Source organism: Cololabis saira, chromosome 23 (genome assembly GCF_033807715.1).
Source record: "Cololabis saira isolate AMF1-May2022 chromosome 23, fColSai1.1, whole genome shotgun sequence".
Classification (NCBI taxonomy): domain Eukaryota; kingdom Metazoa; phylum Chordata; class Actinopteri; order Beloniformes; family Belonidae; genus Cololabis; species Cololabis saira.
The window spans coordinates 5,612,856-5,633,851 of NC_084609.1; the positions used below are offsets into that span (position 1 = coordinate 5,612,856).

At 43.8% G+C, this 20,996-nt stretch overlaps 1 protein-coding gene across 3 annotated transcripts in view; it reads left to right on the top strand.

The window, feature by feature from the left end:
- iqsec3a (IQ motif and Sec7 domain ArfGEF 3a) overlaps nucleotides 1-20,996 on the top strand; it is a 192,392-nt gene that overhangs the window by 122,954 nt on the left and 48,442 nt on the right. For all 3 annotated transcript variants that reach the window (XM_061714483.1, XM_061714484.1, XM_061714485.1), the window contains exons 5-6: nucleotides 478-639; nucleotides 18,350-18,472. In XM_061714483.1, the coding sequence (XP_061570467.1) occupies nucleotides 478-639; nucleotides 18,350-18,472 (285 nt within the window). The remainder of the gene's footprint in view (nucleotides 1-477; nucleotides 640-18,349; nucleotides 18,473-20,996) is intronic.

The window sequence follows — 20,996 nt, forward strand, 5'->3', positions numbered from 1 at the left end:
CTGGTATTTTTTAGTTTCATATCGTTTTTACTACTGGTTCAAGCCGTGAACTGGCTTTAAATTAATGCTGTTGTTAAGCAATCTGTTACACTGTTTAAAAATCATATTTTTTTATTATTATTCTTACCTCCATGTCACCCAAGGGGTGCAGAGCTCATCACATTTGGGGATAGAGCAACCGGCTGTGTTGATCCGTGTTTATAGTTTAGAGGACCAATGCGTAGGCAGGAAGTTGTTTTAAAAAGGATAAAATAAAATTTTTAACTTTTGAAAGTGATGAAAGGTGTTCTATAGGTGCCCTTTAAGTTTACACCTTTTTTTATCATGCATTGGTAAAAACCCTCCACCTAACCTACTAGTACCAGTCCCTGACCCGGATAAGTGAAGGGCTTTGTACCAGAAAGGGCATCCGAGAACAAAATCGGTCAAATCGACGTGCTCTCATTCCTTCTTTTGTCCCTTGTCCATGTCTCACAGAAACCCCGACAAGGGCCTTCAGTTCCTGATCTCGCGAGGCTTCATCCCCGACACGCCCATCGGCGTCGCCCACTTCCTGCTGCAGAGGAAGGGCCTGAGCCGGCAGATGATCGGAGAGTTCCTCGGAAACAGCAAGAAGCCCTTCAACAGGGACGTCCTGGAGTGAGTGATTTCCTCCTGACATCATTCTGAGGGGCTGTCTTTGGTTTATTGAGGGCTGGGGGGGTTGGAACTTTAGCAATATCTGGCGTTTAAAGCCACTTTATGTGGTGATACTCATTCCAACCACAAGGGGGCATATGGTTCTGCTGTGTTGGCCAAAGACCCACTGACTATAGAGGATATGCATTGACGTCACTTCCCCACTTACGCCCCCTTACTCGCACTGAGTGGCAAAAATGGCTGCAACTAGTGGAGAAACTGTGACGAAGACGGGATAACAGCCGATTATCGGCTTAAATTAGCGTCAGTTGGACTTGACAGTGACCCGTACAGTTACCCCAATAACCAGTGGTCCATGGACATTAATATTTGGCCACGAATCCAGTTTCCTGATATTTATATGTACCATATTTTCCGCACCATAAGGCGCACTGCATTAAAAGGCGCACTAAATATATGGTAAAATACCGTACTATAGTGGCTGGGGTTGAGTTACGTATCTACCTGATGGAGCTGCTACAGGAAATGCTACAAAATCCTACAGCAAATGCAAAAAAAAACAAAAACAAGAAGAAAAGTACCGTATGTCAAACTTTATTAACAAAATAAAAACCAGCTTTGCTCGTCTCGTCAAAGTCGCCATGATGCGAGTCAGCATCGCTGCTGTTGTCTTGAACGTCTGTGACGATTCCTGACGTTTTTAGCGCCATTACTTCAGCGACACAAAGTACAGTAGCTACAATCCCCCTGATTACAGTAACAGAAATTACCGTAATGATCATATATAAGGCGCACTGCCGGTTTTTGAGAAAATTAAAGGCTTTTTGTTGCGCCTTATAGTGCGGAAAATACGGTACTTCATTTCTACGCCGGGGAAATACATGAAGCAAAGCTTGAAGGCTTACAAAAGTCTTGACGCTTGGTCCGACTTCAAGGCAGGATTTGTTGGAGAAATTAAAGTGATGAGGACAGCGAACTTTATGATTTGACCGTTTAACGTTAGCTACCCAAAAATCCAACATTACCTGATACAAAATGGGAACCACAAATCCACGTTTCGGTGCCTGGAATCCAGTTGTTTCTGTGAATTGCAGCGACCCATTTGTCTCTCTTAAGCTTATTTTTCGGCAATCTGTAAAACAATAACTCCGATTTCTTGCTAAATCTATGAGTACAGTCGATCGCACAACAGCTCTTTCCCATTTTTGATGTTTTCCAGTTGCTCAAACTGAAAGTTTACGCTGTCACTCAGTCTTTCTGCCACTCAGTCTTTCTGACACTCAGTCTTTCTGCCACTCAGTCTTTCTGACACTCAGTCTTTCTGCCACTCATTGGGCGAAACCTGCTGTGAAGTCACATCTGTGACGTCATGAGCATTCCGTCTATACTGTGTTAATGAGTAAAGATGGTCCGGCACATCTGGTGATACCGCTTATGTCCACTAGGGTTGAGGTACGTTGCGTCTTACGTCAGTCGCATTCACTTTCCTGCGATGTGCTGCCCCCCTGTGGTCAGGCAGGGTTTTGCTACATATGGTGGCTTTAATGGATTCAGACCAGGGCGCTGAACCTGTTCTACACTTTCTACTCTGTAAATCTCGAACAGAAATAAAACAAACCGTGGAGGAGAGATTTATCTTTTGGTCACAAGATTGCAATCCTTTACTTTCCCCCGATCGATTCCTTGTAACGCTGCTTTCTCAGAGTCTGACGCAGGTAATTGAATCTTTCATGAAGCCGTAGTTTTACTCTGCTGCTGTAAAAACCAACGTTGTTTTAATCTACAGTAAATTACAGACTTAAACATGCATTTTTCCTTGCTCCTCTTCTTGTTTAGTGACACGTCCAAAACGAGCATTAACCGGCCAAGGAAAAAAAAAAGGACAGTGCCGACATTAGTGTGCAGGCTGGAGGCCTAATTAGCTGCTCAGCAGCCGCGGCTAACAGCATGCTGATGCCTTTGCAAATGTCACTTTGGTCCGGTGTGGTCATCCCTCTCCAGATTCAGCGCCTGGGCTGCACGCCGTCCTCCCGTGACACGTACGCCGCAGAGCAAGTGTGTTTACTCTGTCTGTGCGTCCCCCGGGGCTCCGCGGCACCGTGGCAGCCTGTCAGCTGCTGTCAGTCAAACGCGCCGCGGCCCCGCAGCCCCGACAAAAACAGCTCTCTCCATGTTCTCGCAAGGAACTCAACAATAAGGAGCCAATCATGTCGTTTCACTGAAGTCAGGAGAGGAAAAGAGTCGCAATTGAAGCAACGGGGGTGAAAATATCTCGACTTTCACCCACAAAAAATCCAGATCTAAACCTTTTTAGATGAGATCAGCCGTCATTGATCTCTTCAACTGGGTCAAAATTACTGTAACATTTAGATTTGGATATTTAGATTACCATTAGGCAAGGCAAGTTTATTCGTATGGCACAGTTTGGCACAAGGTAATTCAAAGTGCTTTACATCAACATTAAAAGCGGCAAGACACAATTAAACAGTAAATAACAAATAAAATTAAAGCTGAAAGCAGTGATGAACGGGCCCTCGCGCGTGCAATTTTCACAAATAAAAGTCAAGTACTCAAAACCGAGTCAGATGACACCACCCATGACTCTTTATATCAAACCATTCAAAAGTTATAGCAGAAAATGGGAACTATCACATTTCGACCAATCAGAAGAAGGGGCAGGGCTAATTTGCACCAATTAAGGTGAAGGACTCAAGACCGAGTCAGATGACACCACCCACGAGTCTTTATGTCAAACCATTCAAAAGTTATGGCAGTAAATAGGGACTATCAAATACGGACCAACCACATGAAGGGGGGGGCGCGCTTTTTGTCGTCTATCGTCGCCACGGTAACGCTTTTGACTGAGAAAAGTAATGCGCGTCGTCACAGGATCGAGACGCACATTTTGATGTATAACACACCTGGGTGCACGTTACGGTTCGGGCAAAGAAACGCGCCAAAATTACTCGATTAATTCAAAATGGCCTTCTTCCTTTTCGTTTTTTTCTTTATGTTTCTTTCTTTAAGTTGCGACATGATACAGGTGTGTACCGATTTTTGTGCATGTACGTCAAACCGTATTGTGGGGCTTGAGGCACGAAGTTTTCTAGGGGGCGCTGTTGAGCCATTTTACCACGCCCATTAATGCAAACCATGAAATATCAAATTTTTCGCCAGGCCTGGCTTGCGTGCAACATTTGGTGACTTTTGGGGAACGTTTAGGGGGAAAAAAGGCCCTCCTTTCGTCGTAAAAAAAAAAAAAAAAAAAAAAAAAAATTCCTTCACCTTCCTAGGGCCTTCGGGCCCTAATGACATAAAATGATGCGCATGATGTCACAGATGCAACTTCACAGTGGGTTTCGCCCACTGAGTGTCAGAAAGACTGAGTGTCAGAAAGACTGAGTGTCAGAAAGACTGAGTGGCAGAAAGACTGAGTGGCAGCGTAAACTTTCAGGTTGAGCAACTGGAAAACATCTAAAATGGGAAAGAGCTGTTGTGCGATCGACTGTACTCATAGATTTAGCAAGAAATCTGAGTTATCGTTTTACAGACTGCCGAAAAATAAGCTTAAGAGAAACAAATGGATCGCTGCAATTCACAGAAACAACTGGATTCCAGGCACCGAAACGTGGATTTGTGGTTCCCATTTTGTAAGACTCCTCTCCCTGGCCCTGCCCCTTCTCAACCTTTCCCCGACCCTGCACCCCATCCTGGGACTTGCTGATTGGGCCGGAGCTTCAGGAGCTGCGTGCTGGCCTGCAGTCCCCACCCCTGGTCATCCCGTTGCTGCTTCCACCTGCCTGCTGTGCTGTTGCCGTCCCCGACCTCCAGTCTGGCCCTCGGCAGGAGGGTCCCCCCTTATGATCCTGGTCCTGCTCAAGGTTTCTTCCCTCCTAAAGGGGAGTTTTTCTTGCCACTGTTTGGCTTAAGGTTTTTCTCCCACTATTGGAGTTTTTACCTGCCATTGTTTATGTAATAATTGCTCGAGGGTTTATGTTCTGAGTCTCTGGAAAGCGTCTAGAGACAACTTTTGTTGTATTAGACGCTATATAAATAAAATTTAATTGAATTGTATCAGGTAATGTTGTATTTTTGGGTAGCTAACGTTAAACGGTCAAATCATAAAGTTCGGTGTCTTCATTACTTTAATTTCTACAACAAATCCTGCTTTGAAGCGTCAAGACTTTTGTATGCTTTCAAGCTTTGCTTCATGTATTTCCCCTGCGTAGAAATTAAGTACATTTAAATATAATTATATGTACTAAATATTAATGTCCATTGTCCATTAATGTCCATGACCACTGGTTCTTGGGGTAACTGTACGGGTCACTGTCAAGTCCAACTGACGCTAATTTCAGCCGATAATCGGCTGTTATCCCGTCTTCTCCACTAGTTGCAGACATTTTTGCCACTCAGTGAGAGTAAGGGAGTCATGGCGGGATGCGTCAATGCAGACCCTCTATAACTGAACGCTGCCTCACCTTGCTTGGTTCTTGTTCTTGGGAAACAACAAACCACCAGATCCAGATGAACCTCAGGGGTCTGGGAGCTTCATAGGAACTAACAGATCTAGTATGGATTCTGGTCCAAGACCATTCAGGTCTTTGTAGACCAGCAGTAAGATTTTAAACTCTATCCTTTGACTCACTGGAAGCCAGTGTAGTGATTTCATGGCCGGTGTAATATGGTCCAGTTTCCTGGTGTTTTTAAGGACTCTGGCGGCTCGTTCTGGATCAGCTGCAGCTGCCTGATAGATTTGTTGTTAAGGCCTGTAAAGATGCCATTGCAATAATCCAACCTACTGAAAATTAATGCATTCATAAGTTCATACATTCATGTCTGGTTTAGACAGAAACCCCTTAATTCTAGCAATGCTTTTCAGTTGGTAACCATTACAGCAACAATTACTGTAAAACTGCATCAAATTTGGGATTTTATCACCTTAAAATCAGAGGTTGACTTCAGCGTTTCTGCAGCAGCCCTGAAGGAACGAGTCGGATCAAACATTTGCTCGTGAGCATCCCCCATAGTTTTCACGTCTGCTCTGAAGGGCGGGATGTGGAGGCAGAAAATACTGGATGCACTCTGCATTTTATGGCACACGATGTTACTTCATCCTACATAGCTTTCTTAAGATAGACTGGGAAAGTTGCTGAAGGGAAACTGTTTGGTTGCAGTATAAACTGAAAATAAATGGGAGGGGGGAGAGGAAAAAAAAAAGAAGGCAGGCAAGAAGGCTTTTGAAATGTTAATTTTAAGAGACGCAGAATGTCGTTGCTTTGATCAGGACCTCCTGCTGCGGAGCTTCATGATGGGTGGGGCTCGCTGCTGATTGGATATTCTGTATTCAGGACGTAAAGTTAAGCCGTCTCAATGTCCCGTTCTGCCAAAACACCCAGTGAATACATAACTGAGTTGCTAGAGACTTTCTAAAATGATTGTATCATTTGTAACTGTTTTCTTTTACCCAATAAGTCAAGACATTTAGAGTTGGAAGCCATACAAATTAGGAGTTTATTGTAAAGCTAAAGAAAAAGGCACACAGTGGGGAAGGTATATACACAGAGTTTGGGGGGTTGAGATGCTAAATAAATAAGCCAGTTATTCAATGATCCTGACGTGATGAAACACTGGTCTTCAGAATTCAAACAAAAGGGAAGCAGCACCATAAACTAAAGTACAAAAAAGGTGTTGAAATCTAAAAAGCATTTACTGAAACTAAATCCCAACTCCTGGTTAAAAACTATCAAACCACCTTAACAAAAAACCTGTTTGTTCAACCAAAACAACTTATAACAGTCAAGTCAAAACCACAGAAGTAACTCAGAAGGCAGTGGAGATACAAACTGCTATCTAATAAATTAACTAAACAATTATTTCATTTCATTCTTTATTTCATTCAAAAAAATAAAATAATTCAATACAAATACAAATGTTCTTAAATTGTGAATGAAAAGAGAGCAGAAAGAAGAAGAATCTTATCTGATCTGCCCCTTTTTCCAAGAAATAACTTCACAAATAATATAAATTAAAAATACTACTAATAAAAAAACAACAATTAAGTGAATAAAAAAAACTAAAATTAAATTAAATTAAAATAAAATAAAATTACCGCCGCCTATGGGTATGTCAATCACACTCAACTAACATATTTCATTATATTTACTTAACATACAGGCTTTAATTGTACTTTTGAATGTAATGTTAGTCAAAAGTTCAAGCATCTGGTCACAAGTTTGAGGCACCCGAAAGAAGGTCTTTTATTTCCTGGGTCTCTGGATCTGGAGTTCTGATTGGTTGGGCTGCAACCAATGGGGAAGCAGCAGCAATCAGAGTGTCATCAAGGGAAACAAGAAACAGCTGGGAAGCAGGAAAAAATCAAGAAAAAGCTATTTTATTCAAAATAAAAACATATCTAAGTGTCATGCCAAAGCCCAGTGGGAAAAAAAAGAAAGAAGGAGGAAAGGCCAAGACACAACATCTGGTCTCAAAGGTTCTGTTTATTGAAAGATTTCTAGGCTCCAAAAACGAGTCAATCTCAGTGTTAAAATGTCCAACAGAAATAAAACAGAAATAAAAATATTCAGAGCCAGAGTTCACATCCAGAGCAAATGTTTGAGATGGCGCATCAGTCAACATAACACAAGGCCACAAATGTCTGAATGATCAGGGTGTTTGGACTGACAACTGCAATAACGTCTGTGGTGTCAGGCGGCTACTCGCTTTCAGTGAATCTGACTCCTGACATGTGAATAAAGACCTAAAAGGTAATGTGGCTTGTTGAGCTGTTGATTTTACTAACCAGTTCTGGGTCGGTCTGGAAGGGTCCGTGATTTAAGAGATGAAAAAAGGACTGGCTGAGTAAGTGTGCAGAGACATGTGTCCTCCGACTGTCTAGCCTCTGATTTTATTTCTATTCACTTTATTTTATAGGCCGAGAAAAAAAAAAAGTCTAAAAAAAGGAGATAAATGGTTGTTTTGAAAAATAGCTTTGAATGGACTCGTGACATATTAACGATAGATTGGAGGTGAGTCTCTCCTTGAATCTGCAGCTAAACATGGAGCAATAATGACAGCAGGAGTTGTGTTGCCGAGGCAACCAGGGTGTCCTGAGGAAACTGGTCCTGTGAGACGGGACTGGGGGGGGGTCCGGGTTCTGGGGTCCCAGTAAGGAACCGTTACCTTTGTTACAGCTAGTTCTTTGTCTAGTCTTTACGTTGTTTTTTTTACTTTCTTATGTTTTAGTCCAGTGGTTCCCAACATTTTTTCCTTGGGCCCCCCTTACTCGTGTCTAAGACCAGCCGGGCCCCCCGACCCGTACGTACTGGCACCAAAAGAGTAAAGTGATTTGTTACAAATCTTTAATTGAAAAAATGAACATTAATTATGTTTTTGTGATACATTTCTCTTTGGTTTACCCTGACTTTGTCTTTCTCACGGGGGGCCTCACCTTCATTTTGTGTCACCAATGTATAAAATACACACAGAAAATAATTGCAAGGACATAAAATAATTTCTGAAAAATGTCTCTTAATATGAGCGCAAACATTTTTAACATTTTTCCTTTAACAACCTGTTGGAGTAGTAGTATGATTATATGTTGAATAATGATATAATAATAAGTTATTAAGTTTTTATCCTGCTAAATAACTTAGAAATATATTTTGGTCATTTTAAAATACTACATGGGTTAATACAGACTTGGATTACAGTATTCCATTAGGTGTTATTATGATTTTTTTTATTTATTTAACATGCGGAAATATAATTTTTACAACTGCATAATTTCAAAGCAGACAAAGTTTCGCGCCCCCCCAGAGATCTCTGGCGCCCCCCCAGGGGGGGCCCGGACCCCAGGTTGGGAGAAACTGTTTTAGTCCACGCTTAGGCTAAGAGACGCAGCCACTACCTCTTAGTCAAGTTAGCTCGCTGTCATCGCTACACTTTCAAATTACATTTGAGAAGCTTTATCAGAACTGAGAATGTTAAGTGTTGTAGTTAGTGTGAGCTATGCAAAGCTAAAAACTGCTCAAAGGAGTTTGAGGAAAACCACGGGACGGACAACGCAGAGAGTCGAGTAACACCTGCTTTTCTTTAGCAGGTGTGGCTAACGGCTGACTAGAAGCAGGTGTAGCTGACTAGAAGCAGGTGTGACTCATGAGACGCAGGTGTGGCTGACTAGAAGCAGGTGTGACTAACTAGAAGCAGGTGTGGCTGACTAGAAGCAGATGTGGCTAAATAGAAGCAGGTGTGGCTGACTAGAAGCAGGTGTGACTGACTAGATGCAGGTGTGGCTGACTAGAAGCAGGTGTGGCTGATTAGAAACAGGTGTGACTGACTAGAAGCAGGTGTGGCTGACTAGAAGCAGGTGTGGCTGATTAGAAGCAAGTGTGACTGACTAGAAGCAGATGTGGCTAAATAGAAGCAGGTGTGGCTGACTAGAAACAGGTGTGGCTGAATAGACGCAGGTGTGGCTGACTAGAAGCAGGTGTGGCTGAAGGTGTAGCTGACTAGAAGCAGGTGTGGCTGACTAGAAGCAGGTGTGGCTGACTAGAAACAGGTGTGGCTGACTTGAAGCAGGTGTAGCTGACTAGAAACAGGTGTAGCTGACTAGAAGCAGGTGTGGCTGACGAGACGCAGGTGTGGCTGACTAGAAGCAGGTGTGACTGACTAGAAGCAGGTGTGGCTGATGAGACGCAGGTGTGGCTGACTAGAAGCAGGTGTGACTGACTAGAAGCAGGTGTGGCTGACTAGAAGCAGGTGTGGCTGACTAGAAGCAGGTGTGGCTGACGAAACGCAGGTGTGACTGACTAGAAGCAGGTGTGGCTGACTAGAAACAGGTGTGACTGACTAGAAGCAGGTGTGACGGACTAGAAGCAGGTGTGGCTGACTAGAAGCAGGTGTGGCTGACTAGAAGCATGTGTGACTGACTAGAAGCAGGTGTGACGGACTAGAAGCAGGTGTGGCTGACGAGAAGCAGGTGTGGCTGACTAGAAGCAGGTGTGGCTGACTAGAAGCAGGTGTGGCTGACTAGAAGCAGGTGTGGCTGAGGAGAAGCAGGTGTGGCTGACTAGAAGCAGGTGTGGCTGATTAGAAGCAGGTGTGGCTGATTAGAAGCAGGTGTGGCTGACTAGAAGCAGGTGTGGCTGACTAGAAGCAGGTGTGGCTGACTAGAAGCAGGTGTGGCTGAGGAGAAGCAGGTGTGGCTGACTAGAAGCAGGTGTGGCTGATTAGAAGCAGGTGTGGCTGACTAGAAGCAGGTGTGACTGACTAGAAGCAGGTGTGGCTGACTAGAAGCAGGTGTGACTGACTAGAAGCAGGTGTAGCTGACTAGAAACAGGTGTGACTGACTAGAAACAGGTGTGGCTGAATAGAAGCAGGTGTGGCTGACTAGAAGCAGGTGTGACTGACTAGAAGCAGGTGTAGCTGACTAGAAACAGGTGTGGCTGACTAGAAACAGGTGTGGCTGACTAGAAGCAAGTGTGACGGACTAGAAGCAGGTGTGACTGACGAGACGAAGGTGTGGCTGACTAGAAGCAGGTGTGGCTGACTAGAAGCAGATGTGGGCGACTAGAAGCAGGTGTGGCTGACTAGAAACAGGTGTGGCTGATTAGAAGCAGGTGTGGCTGACTAGAAGCAGGTGTGGCTGACTAGAAGCAGGTGTGGCTGACTAGAAGCAGGTGTGGCTGACTAGAAGCAGGTGTAGCTGACTAGAAGAAGCAGGTGTGACTGACTAGAAGCAGGTGTGGCTGACTAGAAGCAGGTGTGGCTGACTAGAAGCAGGTGTGGCTGACTAGAAGCAGTTGTAGCTGACTAGAAACAGGTGTGGCTGACTAGAAGCAGGTGTAGCTGACTAGAAACAGGTGTGGCTGACTAGAAGCAGGTGTGGCTGACTAGAAGCAGGTGTGGCTGACTATAAGCAGGTGTGGCTGACTAGAAGCAGGTGTGGCTGACTAGAAGCAGGTGTGGCTGACTAGAAGCAGGTGTGACTGACTAGAAGCAGGTGTGGCTGACTAGAAGCAGGTGTGACTGACTAGAAGCAGGTGTGGCTGACTAGAAGCAGGTGTGGCTGACTAGAAGCAGGTGTGGCTGACTAGAAACAGGTGTGGCTGACTAGAAGCAGGTGTAGCTGACTAGAAGCAGGTGTAGCTGACTATAAGCAGGTGTGGCTGACTAGAAGCAGGTGTGGCTGACTAGAAGCAGGTGTGGCTGACTAGAAGCAGGTGTGACTGACTAGAAGCAGGTGTGGCTGACTATAAGCAGGTGTGGCTGACTAGAAGCAGGTGTGACTGACTAGAAGCAGGTGTGGCTGACTAGAAGCAGGTGTGACTGACTAGAAGCAGGTGTAGCTGACTAGAAACAGGTGTGACTGACTAGAAACAGGTGTGGCTGAATAGAAGCAGGTGTGGCTGACTAGAAGCAGGTGTGACTGACTAGAAGCAGGTGTAGCTGACTAGAAACAGGTGTGGCTGACTAGAAGCAGGTGTGGCTGACTAGAAGCAGGTGTGACTGACGAGACGAAGGTGTGGCTGACTAGAAGCAGGTGTGGCTGACTAGAAACAGGTGTGGCTGATTAGAAGCAGGTGTGACTGACTAGAAGCAGGTGTGGCTGACTAGAAGCAGGTGTGGCTGACTAGATGCAGGTGTGGCTGACTAGATGCAGGTGTGGCTGACTAGAAGCAGGTGTGGCTGACTAGATGCAGGTGTGGCTGACTAGAAGCAGGTGTGACTGACTAGAATCAAGTGTGGCTGACTAGAAACAGGTGTGGCTGACTAGAAACAGGTGTGGCTGACTAGAAGAAGGTGTGGCTGACTAGAAGCAGGTGTGGCTGACTAGAAGCAGGTGTGACTGACTAGAAGCAGGTGTGGCTGACTAGAATCAAGTGTGGCTGACTAGAAACAGGTGTGGCTGACTAGAAGCAGGTGTGGCTGACTAGAAGCAGGTGTGGCTGACTAGAAGCAGGTGTGGCTGACTAGAAGCAGGTGTGGCTGACGAGAAGCAGGTGTGGCTGACGAGAAGCAGTTGTGACTGACTAGAAAACAGATGTGGCTGACTAGAAGCAGGTGTGGCTGACTAGAAGCAGGTGTGGCTGACTAGAAGCAGGTGTGACTGACTAGAAGCAGGTGTGGCTGACGAGAAGCAGGTGTGGCTGACTAGGCGCAGGTGTGACTGACTAGAAGCAGGTGTGGCTGACTATAAGCAGGTGTGGCTGACTAGAAGCAGGTGTGGCTGACTAGAAGCAGGTGTGACTGACTAGAAGCAGGTGTGGCTGAGTAGTAGCAGGTGTGGCTGACTAGAAGCAGGTGTGGCTGACTAGAAGCAGGTGTGGCTGACTAGAAGCAGGTGTGGCTGACTATAAGCAGGTGTGGCTGACGAGAAGCAGGTGTGACTGACTAGAAGCAGGTGTGGCTGACTAGAAGCAGGTGTGGGTGACTAGAAGCAGGTGTGGCTAATGAGACGAAGGTGTGGCTGACTAGACGCAGGTGTGGCTGACGAGAAACAGGTGTGGCTGACTAGACGCAGGTGTGGCTGACTATACGCAGGTGTGGCTGACTAGAAGCAGGTGTGGCTGACTAGAAGCAGGTGTGGCTGACTAGAAGCAGGTGTAGCTGACTAGAAGCAGGTGTGGCTGACTAGAAGCAGGTGTGGCTGACTAGAAGCAGGTGTGGCTGACTAGAAGCAGGTGTGGCTGACTAGAAGCAGGTGTGGCTGACGAGACACAGGTGTGGCTGACTAGACGCAGGTGTGACTGACTAGAAGCAGGTGTGACTGACTAGAAGCAGATGTGGCTGACTAGAAGCAGGTGTGACTGACTAGAAGCAGGTGTGGCTGACTAGAAGCAGGTGTGACTGACTAGAAGCAGGTGTGGCTGACTAGAAGCAGGTGTGGCTGACAAAAAGCAGGTGCGACATCAAACATGGACTAAAAGTAAACAAAAACGACTTAAAGACTAGACAAAGAACTTATTTGTAACAAAAGTCCCGTCTCACAGGACCAGTTTCCTCGGGACACCCTGGTTGCCTCGGCAACACAGCTCCTGCTGTCATTATTGCTCCACGTTCGGCTGCAGATTCAAGGAGAGACTCACCTTCAATCCATCGTTAATATGTCACGAGTCTTTTCAAAGCTGATTTCAAAACAACCATTTATCTCTTTTATTTCGAGTTTTTTTTTCTCAGCCTATAAAATAAAGTGAATAGAAATAAAATCAGAGGCCAGACAGTCCGAGGACACATGTCTCTGCACACTTACATCAGCCAGAGGTCCTTTTTTCTTTACTCCTCTTGTCATCTCGTAAATCATCTCCATTTTTCAACAACATTCTAGTTTAATCCCTTAATTGCCCCTTTTTGTTCTATTACATTCCCCTTTTTGCCAATTACCTCAGCATTTGCATATCAAATCAGTCAGCTCCTTTTTTATTTTTGTTATCCTTTAATCTTGCTCTTTGCTACCAAACCGGGACTCGGCGCTTGATTCTGCAAGGTCAAACGGACGCTGTAATCCCCCCACCCTCGCCGTCTTTACACCAGACGGATCCAGAGACTTTTTATCGACAGGATTATGCTCTGAACTCTTCAAACTGAAGTTTGCAGCGTCGATATATCACCGGCGCGAGTGACATCGAGATGCATGTTTTATTTTTTAGCCCTGAAAATGGCAGCAGCAGCCGGTGGAGGTCGGACGGAGGAGGGTGTGGGCTTGATATGAGAGTAGGGTTGCCACCCGTCCCGTAAAATACGGAATTGTCCTTTATTTGAGAAAAAAATGTTGCGTCCCGTATTGAACTAATACGGGACACGATTTGTACCGTATTTTCCTTAAACTTTTACACCATATTCTAGTTGAATTATTGAAATAAATTAACTTTTACACCATATTCTAGTTGAATTATTGAAATAAGTTAACCTTTACACCATATTCTAGTTGAATTATTGAAATAAATTAACCTTTACACCATATTCTAGTTGAATTATTGAAATAAATTAACTTTTACACCATATTCTATTTGAATTATTGAAATAAATTAACTTTTACACCATATTCTAGTTGAATTATTGAAATAAGTTAACTTTTACACCATATTCTAGTTGAATTATTGAAATAAATTAACTTTTACACCATATTCTAGTTGAATTATTGAAATAAATTAACTTTTACACCATATTCTAGTTGAATTATTGAAATAAATTAACTTTTACACCATATTCTAGTTGAATTATTGAAATAAATTAACTTTTACACCATATTCTAGTTGAATTATTGAAATAAATTAACTTTTACACCATATTCTTCACCTGTAGGCTATATTACATCTGGGCTGATGTGGACATACGTAGCATAGGAGGCTATTTCAGCTGCTAGTATGGTTGTCTGTCTTTACAGTCATGCAAGTTCAATGCTATTAAAGCACTTTAAACTTTAAATCAAAGCATTTTGTTTTTTTCATATAAAATAAACACATTTTTATTCAGTTTAGAAGTTTTGGGGCTTTTTTTTTGGCTCCTGCGCTGCTGAAATCAGGGCGTCCCTTATTTCTATTTCTGAAAGGTGGCAACCCTATATGAGAGTGTAAAGTAAAGTGTGTGTGAGAAGCACTTTGGATAAAGTGTAGACACAGGAGAGCAGGTGAGGGATTGCAGTCGAACGTGAACATCGCTCACGGTGATTTAGTGGGCTGGAATATGAGCGGGGTGTGTTGTAAATGAGCGGTTAGTCCCGTTAGTCCGGTCGGCCGCCTCATCCTTCTCACCAGCAGACGTGGATTCACTTATTGGTTTTTTGCAAAATATGTTTCTTTTTTTGGTCGTCGCGTGTACGTGAACGGTTATATTTCTGCTGCCGCAGATTTGTGCGATAAGCTGCTTTGAGCAGACGGATGAAGTGCTGCGAAAAACACACGACCCTCCGAGGGGGTTGTGGTGGTGAGTAGTGTGTGATGCTGCGTCGCACGCCGTCCCTGCTTCCCCCGATGTTTGAGTGTGAGGATGGGGGGAGGAGGAGGAGGAGGAGGAGGAGGAGGAGGAAGAGGAGAAGGAGGAGGAAGAGGAAGAGGAAGAGAAGGAAGAGAAGGAGGAGGAGGAGGAGGAGGAAGAGGAGGAGGAGGAAGAGGAGGAGGAGGAAGAGAAGGAGGAGGTGCGAGCCAGAGAGCATCTTGTCTGACATCACGTAAACAAGGACCGACAGCCGGGAGGGAAGAAAGAGAGGGAGGGTGGAAGAGAGGGAGGGTGGAGGGAAGAAGGAGGAAGGAAGAGATGGATGAGGAGGATGAAGAGAGGGAGGAAGAGAGGGAAGGAGGGAGGAAGAGAGGGATAGAGGGAGGAAGAGAGGGATGGAGAGAGTGGAAGGAGAGAGGAAGAGAGGGAAGGTGGAAGGAGGAAGGAAGAGAGGGATGGGGAGGATGAAGAGAGGGAGGAAGAGAGGGAAGGTGGAGTGATGGAGAGAGGGATGGTGGAGGGAAGAAGGAGAGAGGAAGAGAGGGAAGGGGAGGATGAAGAGAGGGAAGGAGGGAGGAAGAGAGGGATGGAGAGAGTGGAAGGAGAGAGGAAGAGAGGGAGGAAGAGAGGGATAGAGGGAGGAAGAGAGTGGAAGGAGAGAGGAAGAGAGGGAAGGTGGAAGGAGGAAGGAAGAGAGGGATGGGGAGGATGAAGAGAGGGAGGAAGAGAGGGAAGGTGGAGTGATGGAGAGAGGGATGGTGGAGGGAAGAAGGAGAGAGGAAGAGAGGGAAGGGGAGGATGAAGAGAGGGAGGAAGAGAGGGATGGTGGAGGGAGGAAGAGAGGGACGGTGGAGGAGTGCAGTTCCCAGATCGACCTCTAGGAGGCGCCTCATAAATCATCATCTCCACTGATTTCCCAGGTTACTTTGCATATTTACAAATGTACAAGACAACTTCCCCGGTCCCGGTCCCGGTCCTCGTTTCAGTTCCAGCAGTACTTGGTAGGAAAAACAGGAACGAGGACGGGCCCCTGATTTCAGTCAGATTGGACGTAAGATAACGATAGTTGGCATCGTGGACCCAAATCCCACATTGGGTCGGCTTTGCATCCCTTAAGCATCTCTTACCGCTTTTCCACCAGACCGGTTCCAGAGCTGTTTCTGGGCCGGTGCTGGTGCTGGTTCTCAGCTTGAACAGCTGAGAACTGGTTTGTTTTTCCACAGCTCGGGTGCTAAGGGGAGCCACTTCTTTACGTCGCTGCAAACGTCAGTTACATCGTTGCGTTTTGCGCGAAAATTGAAGCAGCAACCAGGTATCTGCTCTAACAGGACTTGGTCCACGTAGCTCTTCCTTGGACACATCTCTAAAAGACAGGTTGTCTCCTCCTCAGACCCATGATGCTTTGCTGCATCCAGATTCATTCTTATTGGAAAATGTCTCCCAGTCTTACTATAGAGGGAATGCTCATGACGTCACAGATGCGACTTCACAGCGGGTTTCACCCACTGAGTGTCAGAAAGACTGAGTGTCAGAAAGACTGAGTGGCAGCGTAAACTTTTAGTTTGAGCAACTGGAAAACCTCTAAAAAGAAATTGGAGTTATCGTTTTACAGACTGCCGAAAAATAAGCTTAAGAGAGACAAATGGATCGCTGCAATTCGCAGAAACAACTGGATTCCAGGCACCGAAACGTGGTGTTTCTGCCGGAGCAGCGTCTCACTCAAGTCCTCACCTCGTTAATTTCCTTCATTCACAGTGATCCATCTTGCTGTATCGTGTGTGTGTGTGTGTGCTTCCAGCAGCCCAACAAACACAAAACATCAGATGCAGGAGTTTTAAGTCTTGACGCAGCATCGCACCGAACGTTCTGAAATAAACTCCATCATCGGCCTTTTGAACGTCGCCACGGCCGAGAGACGAGCGACGGGAGCGGAGGCAGAGATTAATTTACTTTTATTGACCCGGCGAGGGCAGTTCTGGAGTTAAAAACCGCACCAAAGCAGAGCCCGAGACATTAATTTCAGTTTGATTATCACTCAGCTTTTTGTTTCGACTTCAAAGCAGCTGATCGTCACGACCTCCAACCTCGGACTCTAGTTCACCTGCAGATTTCCCATGATGCACTTGGCTCCCTGAGCTCGCTGGACGGGATGTTTTCCTTTTTAATTAAAGTCATTAAACTGGGCTAGTCAGGTAGCGGGAGGATTTTCTGCTAGGAAGCCCAGCTCATATGTGTGTGTGTGTGTGTGTGTGTGTGTGTGTGTGTGTGTGTGTGTGTGTGTGTATATGGAGGTCCACTCTTTGATAGGTAGACATCGCTCAAGGATTGAAGTCCCCTCTTGGCAATTTCTTAAAGAAAAAAAAAAAAATCCTATGTGCAGTAATATTATGGTAAAAGGCCTTAAAAGTAAATTTTCTATCCTATTTTTTTTTTTTTAAATGACCAGAAACAGAGGTCCACTGTTAGTAGAAGTGCAATGACAGGTCCACTGATAGTGCAGTACACATGTATGTGTGTGTGTGTGTGTGTGTGTGTGTGTGTGTGTGTGGCTAATAGCTGCAGTGGACAGAGTGTTTTTTTTTTATTTAAATTTATTATTGAAATATACAAAACAACAGGTATACAGTAACAAACAGCACATTGTTGAGAGTACATGAAATTATATCAATTACATCAGGGGTAGTTATATATATTAAATAAAAGTAAGTAATTACAAGAGATGGTTCAAGAAAAAATATAAATAAATAATACATAAATCGAGAGTACAAAAAATAAATAAATCAAACAGGGGTTTCAGGAAAAAAAAAACTTTTCACAATGACTCAATAAGGTATTACCTTTTTTTGTTATTTAACAAAATCAGAGATTTAAGCAAAGAGTTAAGTTCCAGGAGAAAAGGAGGAATCTTAGGTAGTGATTTTGGCGAATTTTTGTTTATGAATAAAAGATTTCGCATATAGGATAACAAAGTTTATCAGGCATTCAAGAGCATAATCTTCTGAGTTAACATAATAGCAAATAACATATTTACGGCTAAGAGTATGTAGATTTAGCCGCATCAAAAAAAAAAGGATTCAACATCATTCCAAAACTGTTTTAGAGATATCGCAATAAAAAAAAGAGATGTGAAATTGTTTCAGTATTATGATTACAAAAAGTACAGGCGAGGCAAGGCAAACTGTATTTGTAGAGCACAATTCAACACAAGGTAATTCAAAGTGCTTTACATCAACATTAAAAGCGGCAAGACACAATTAAACAGTACATAACAAATAAAATGAAATAAAATGATAAGAAAAGAGGTAAAATAATAAAACGCACAAGTTGTTCAAAAGTAAGGGCAGTAGAGTACAACAGGTACATCTCATTCTTAAAATGGCAAGAATTATGTTTCTATACGGTCAAAATATACAAAGACCGGGTCAAATACAGTATTACAAAGTAATCTGTGCCGATTCGTGCGGTTAATTAAACCAATTTGACAATTCTACGTCACCATGCCTGGATTTAGGGCTTATCCATCTTACAGGAATCATCAACATCAGTAAATGTAGAAATACTACTACTAACTGGGTATATATTATGCAGTATTTTAAAACTGGTGCTGTGACCAGGAGGCGTGTGAGTGACACACACCCGTCCGTTATCTTATCTGCAGGTTCATCCGGCGCCACCGGCGACAGGACGGCCACCGCCACGCCGAGATGAATCTGGCTCTGAATTTTAATACATCTCTCCCTTTCTTGTTCCCTTATCTCATCCTGCCTCGTAGCTGCGTGGTGGACGAGATGGACTTCTCCGGCATGGAGCTGGACGAGGCGCTGAGGAAGTTCCAGGCCCACATCCGCGTCCAGGGAGAAGCCCAGAAGGTGGAGCGTCTCATCGAGGCCTTCAGGTACTCCAACCAGACTCGTCTGTTCATGTGTTGCTTTTTAAATGCTTCTATTTCATCATTTTGACTAAACATGGCGTCCAACCTTTACATTTTTCTTGAGGGTGTATGAAGTGTTATCTTTTAAAATATGGACCTCAGCGTCACGTGTTGTCAGAGGGAGAGCTGTCTCCGTCGAAAGTTGGGGGATTGTCAACTTTTGATGCTTCAACACAAGGATCAGCCTATATTTCAATCAATCAGTTCACCTATTTTTATTTTTGAATGATCCAAAATGGTCAAAAACTCAATAACGCAACAAAAATATTATATTAAATGTCACTAAATATTAGATGAAATAAGAACCTACGACAGCAGAGCTGTTTGCAGCATCATGGATGGAGCAACAGGGTTGCAATATTAGTAACTAAGTTTAGTTTTAGTTTAGAAGTAGCAACCTTTTTTTTTTTTTACAATTATTATGGAAGGCTTCAAATTGCGGAGATCAGCCCCGCCTCGCACGTATTCCCCTGCTCTTCTGATGCCACTGCATCCTGACTCTGTAGCGTCTTTTTCTCCTAAAGCCGCGGTGCAGGTGTGTTTTTTTGAGAGAAGAAAATAGTTATGGGTCGTTGTTGTCGCTCTTTTTTCTTCTGGGTAAAAAGATTCCTATATTCCTATAACGATTCATCTAAGGCTCCCGTTCTTGATAGCTAAGTTAACTTGAAGTGAAGAGACTGGTATTAGGCTAAATTCTGGTGGGGGAAAAAACTTTTCAAAGGGGTCCTGAACTCTGTGTCTTCCGTGTGTGTTGCTGTTTGCTCTCTCTCTCTCTCTCTCTCTCTCTCTCTCTCTCTCTCTCTCTCTCTCTCTCTCTCTCTCTGTCTCTGTCTCTGTCTCTGTCTCTGTGTGTGGTGTGTATGTGTGTGTAACCAGTACTGGAGATGAGGGGGGATGGCATCCCCCCTGAAATAAAAACGGTCCAAATCATCCCCCCTGAAATAAAAACGGTCCAAATCATCCCCCCTGTAAAACTGCCATCCCTCCTTTCCATCCCTTATGTCATTTCATCAATGAATATGGTTTTACTGCTATTTCAACATTTAGAAACATCACCAGAAAAATAACACTAGAAAAATAACTTATTTGACAATTTTCACCTGTTTCAAGTAAATTTTCACTTGAAATAAGTAGAAAAATCTGCCAGTGGAACAAGATTTATCTTCTTATTACAAGCAAAAAAATCTTGTTCCACTGGCAGATTTTTCTACTTATTTCAAGTGAAAATCTACTTGAAACAGGGGGAAATTGTTGTTTTTTTTCCAGTGATGAGTCTTGTTTTAAGTGTAATGAGATTATTTTACTAAAATGAGACATTTTAACTAGAAATAAGACAAATATTCTTGTTAAGATTGTGAGTTTTTGCAGTGATCCATTTTACTTATCCTGTGAAGGACAGAGTCATATTGATAAGTTCAGAAAAGTGTTTTTTATTGTTGTGTTTTGATGTATTTGATGTATTTGATGTAAGCCCAGTGGATATTTAAAGCTTACAGAAGGCTGCATTTAACTGCTGCTATGTCATTCCTGCAGCTGTTTTGGTCACTGCTATTATTTGTAATATATTATATTATTTGTAATCAGCACAAATTATCTGTCCCCATATGATCAAATCCACCATCCCCCCTGATTGTTTTTACAACTCGTGTACTGCGTGTAACGCTAATAATACAAGCAAAATATTCAATGTATCAAATTAAAATGATCCTCAGGGTCAGTTATTGTTCTTCTGGTACAATAATATTGTCTGGTCATAATGCAGGCAGGCAGGCGTTCCAATCACAATATTTACATCAACATGCTTTAAGTATGTAATTTTTCCCCACTGAAAGCTATCCTATTCGCCAATATCTCAGAGAAATTGCAGACTATTCCTTTAAATGTGATTTCAGATGGTCAATAAATAAAAATCATAAAAATGCACCTTTAAAAAAAAATTCTGGCGGAGGGCTCTCATTTGGACCCCCCCAATGTCTATACCATGGTTACGCCCTTGATAGCGAGGGATTACTGTAAACGTCTTCAAACTGAGACAAAAGCATGTATTAAATGGAGAATATTTCCAGGTATGTTTATAAAACCACATTATGAGTTGTTAAATGTATATATATATTTTTTAGATCAATTGCTGGGTCAGTGGATCCTACCGGGTACATCACTGTAACAAAGACGCTATTACCCATTTTCCACCAAAACAGTTCCAGATCTGGTGCTGTTTCACAACTTGTTCAACTAGGAACCAGCTGAGAACCGGTTTAATTTTCCACAGCTCGGGGGCTAAGGGGAGCCACTTCATTACGTCACTGGTAAACGTCAGTTAATTCGCTGCGTTTGCTTGAAAGTTGCAGCAACAACAACGGACTTGGTCCACGTAGCTCCTCCGTGGACACATCTCTAAAAGACAGGTTGTCTCCTCCTCCTCCCATGATGCTTTGCTGCATCCAGATTCATTCTTATCTGAAAATGTCTCCGTCTCCCAGTCTTGCTA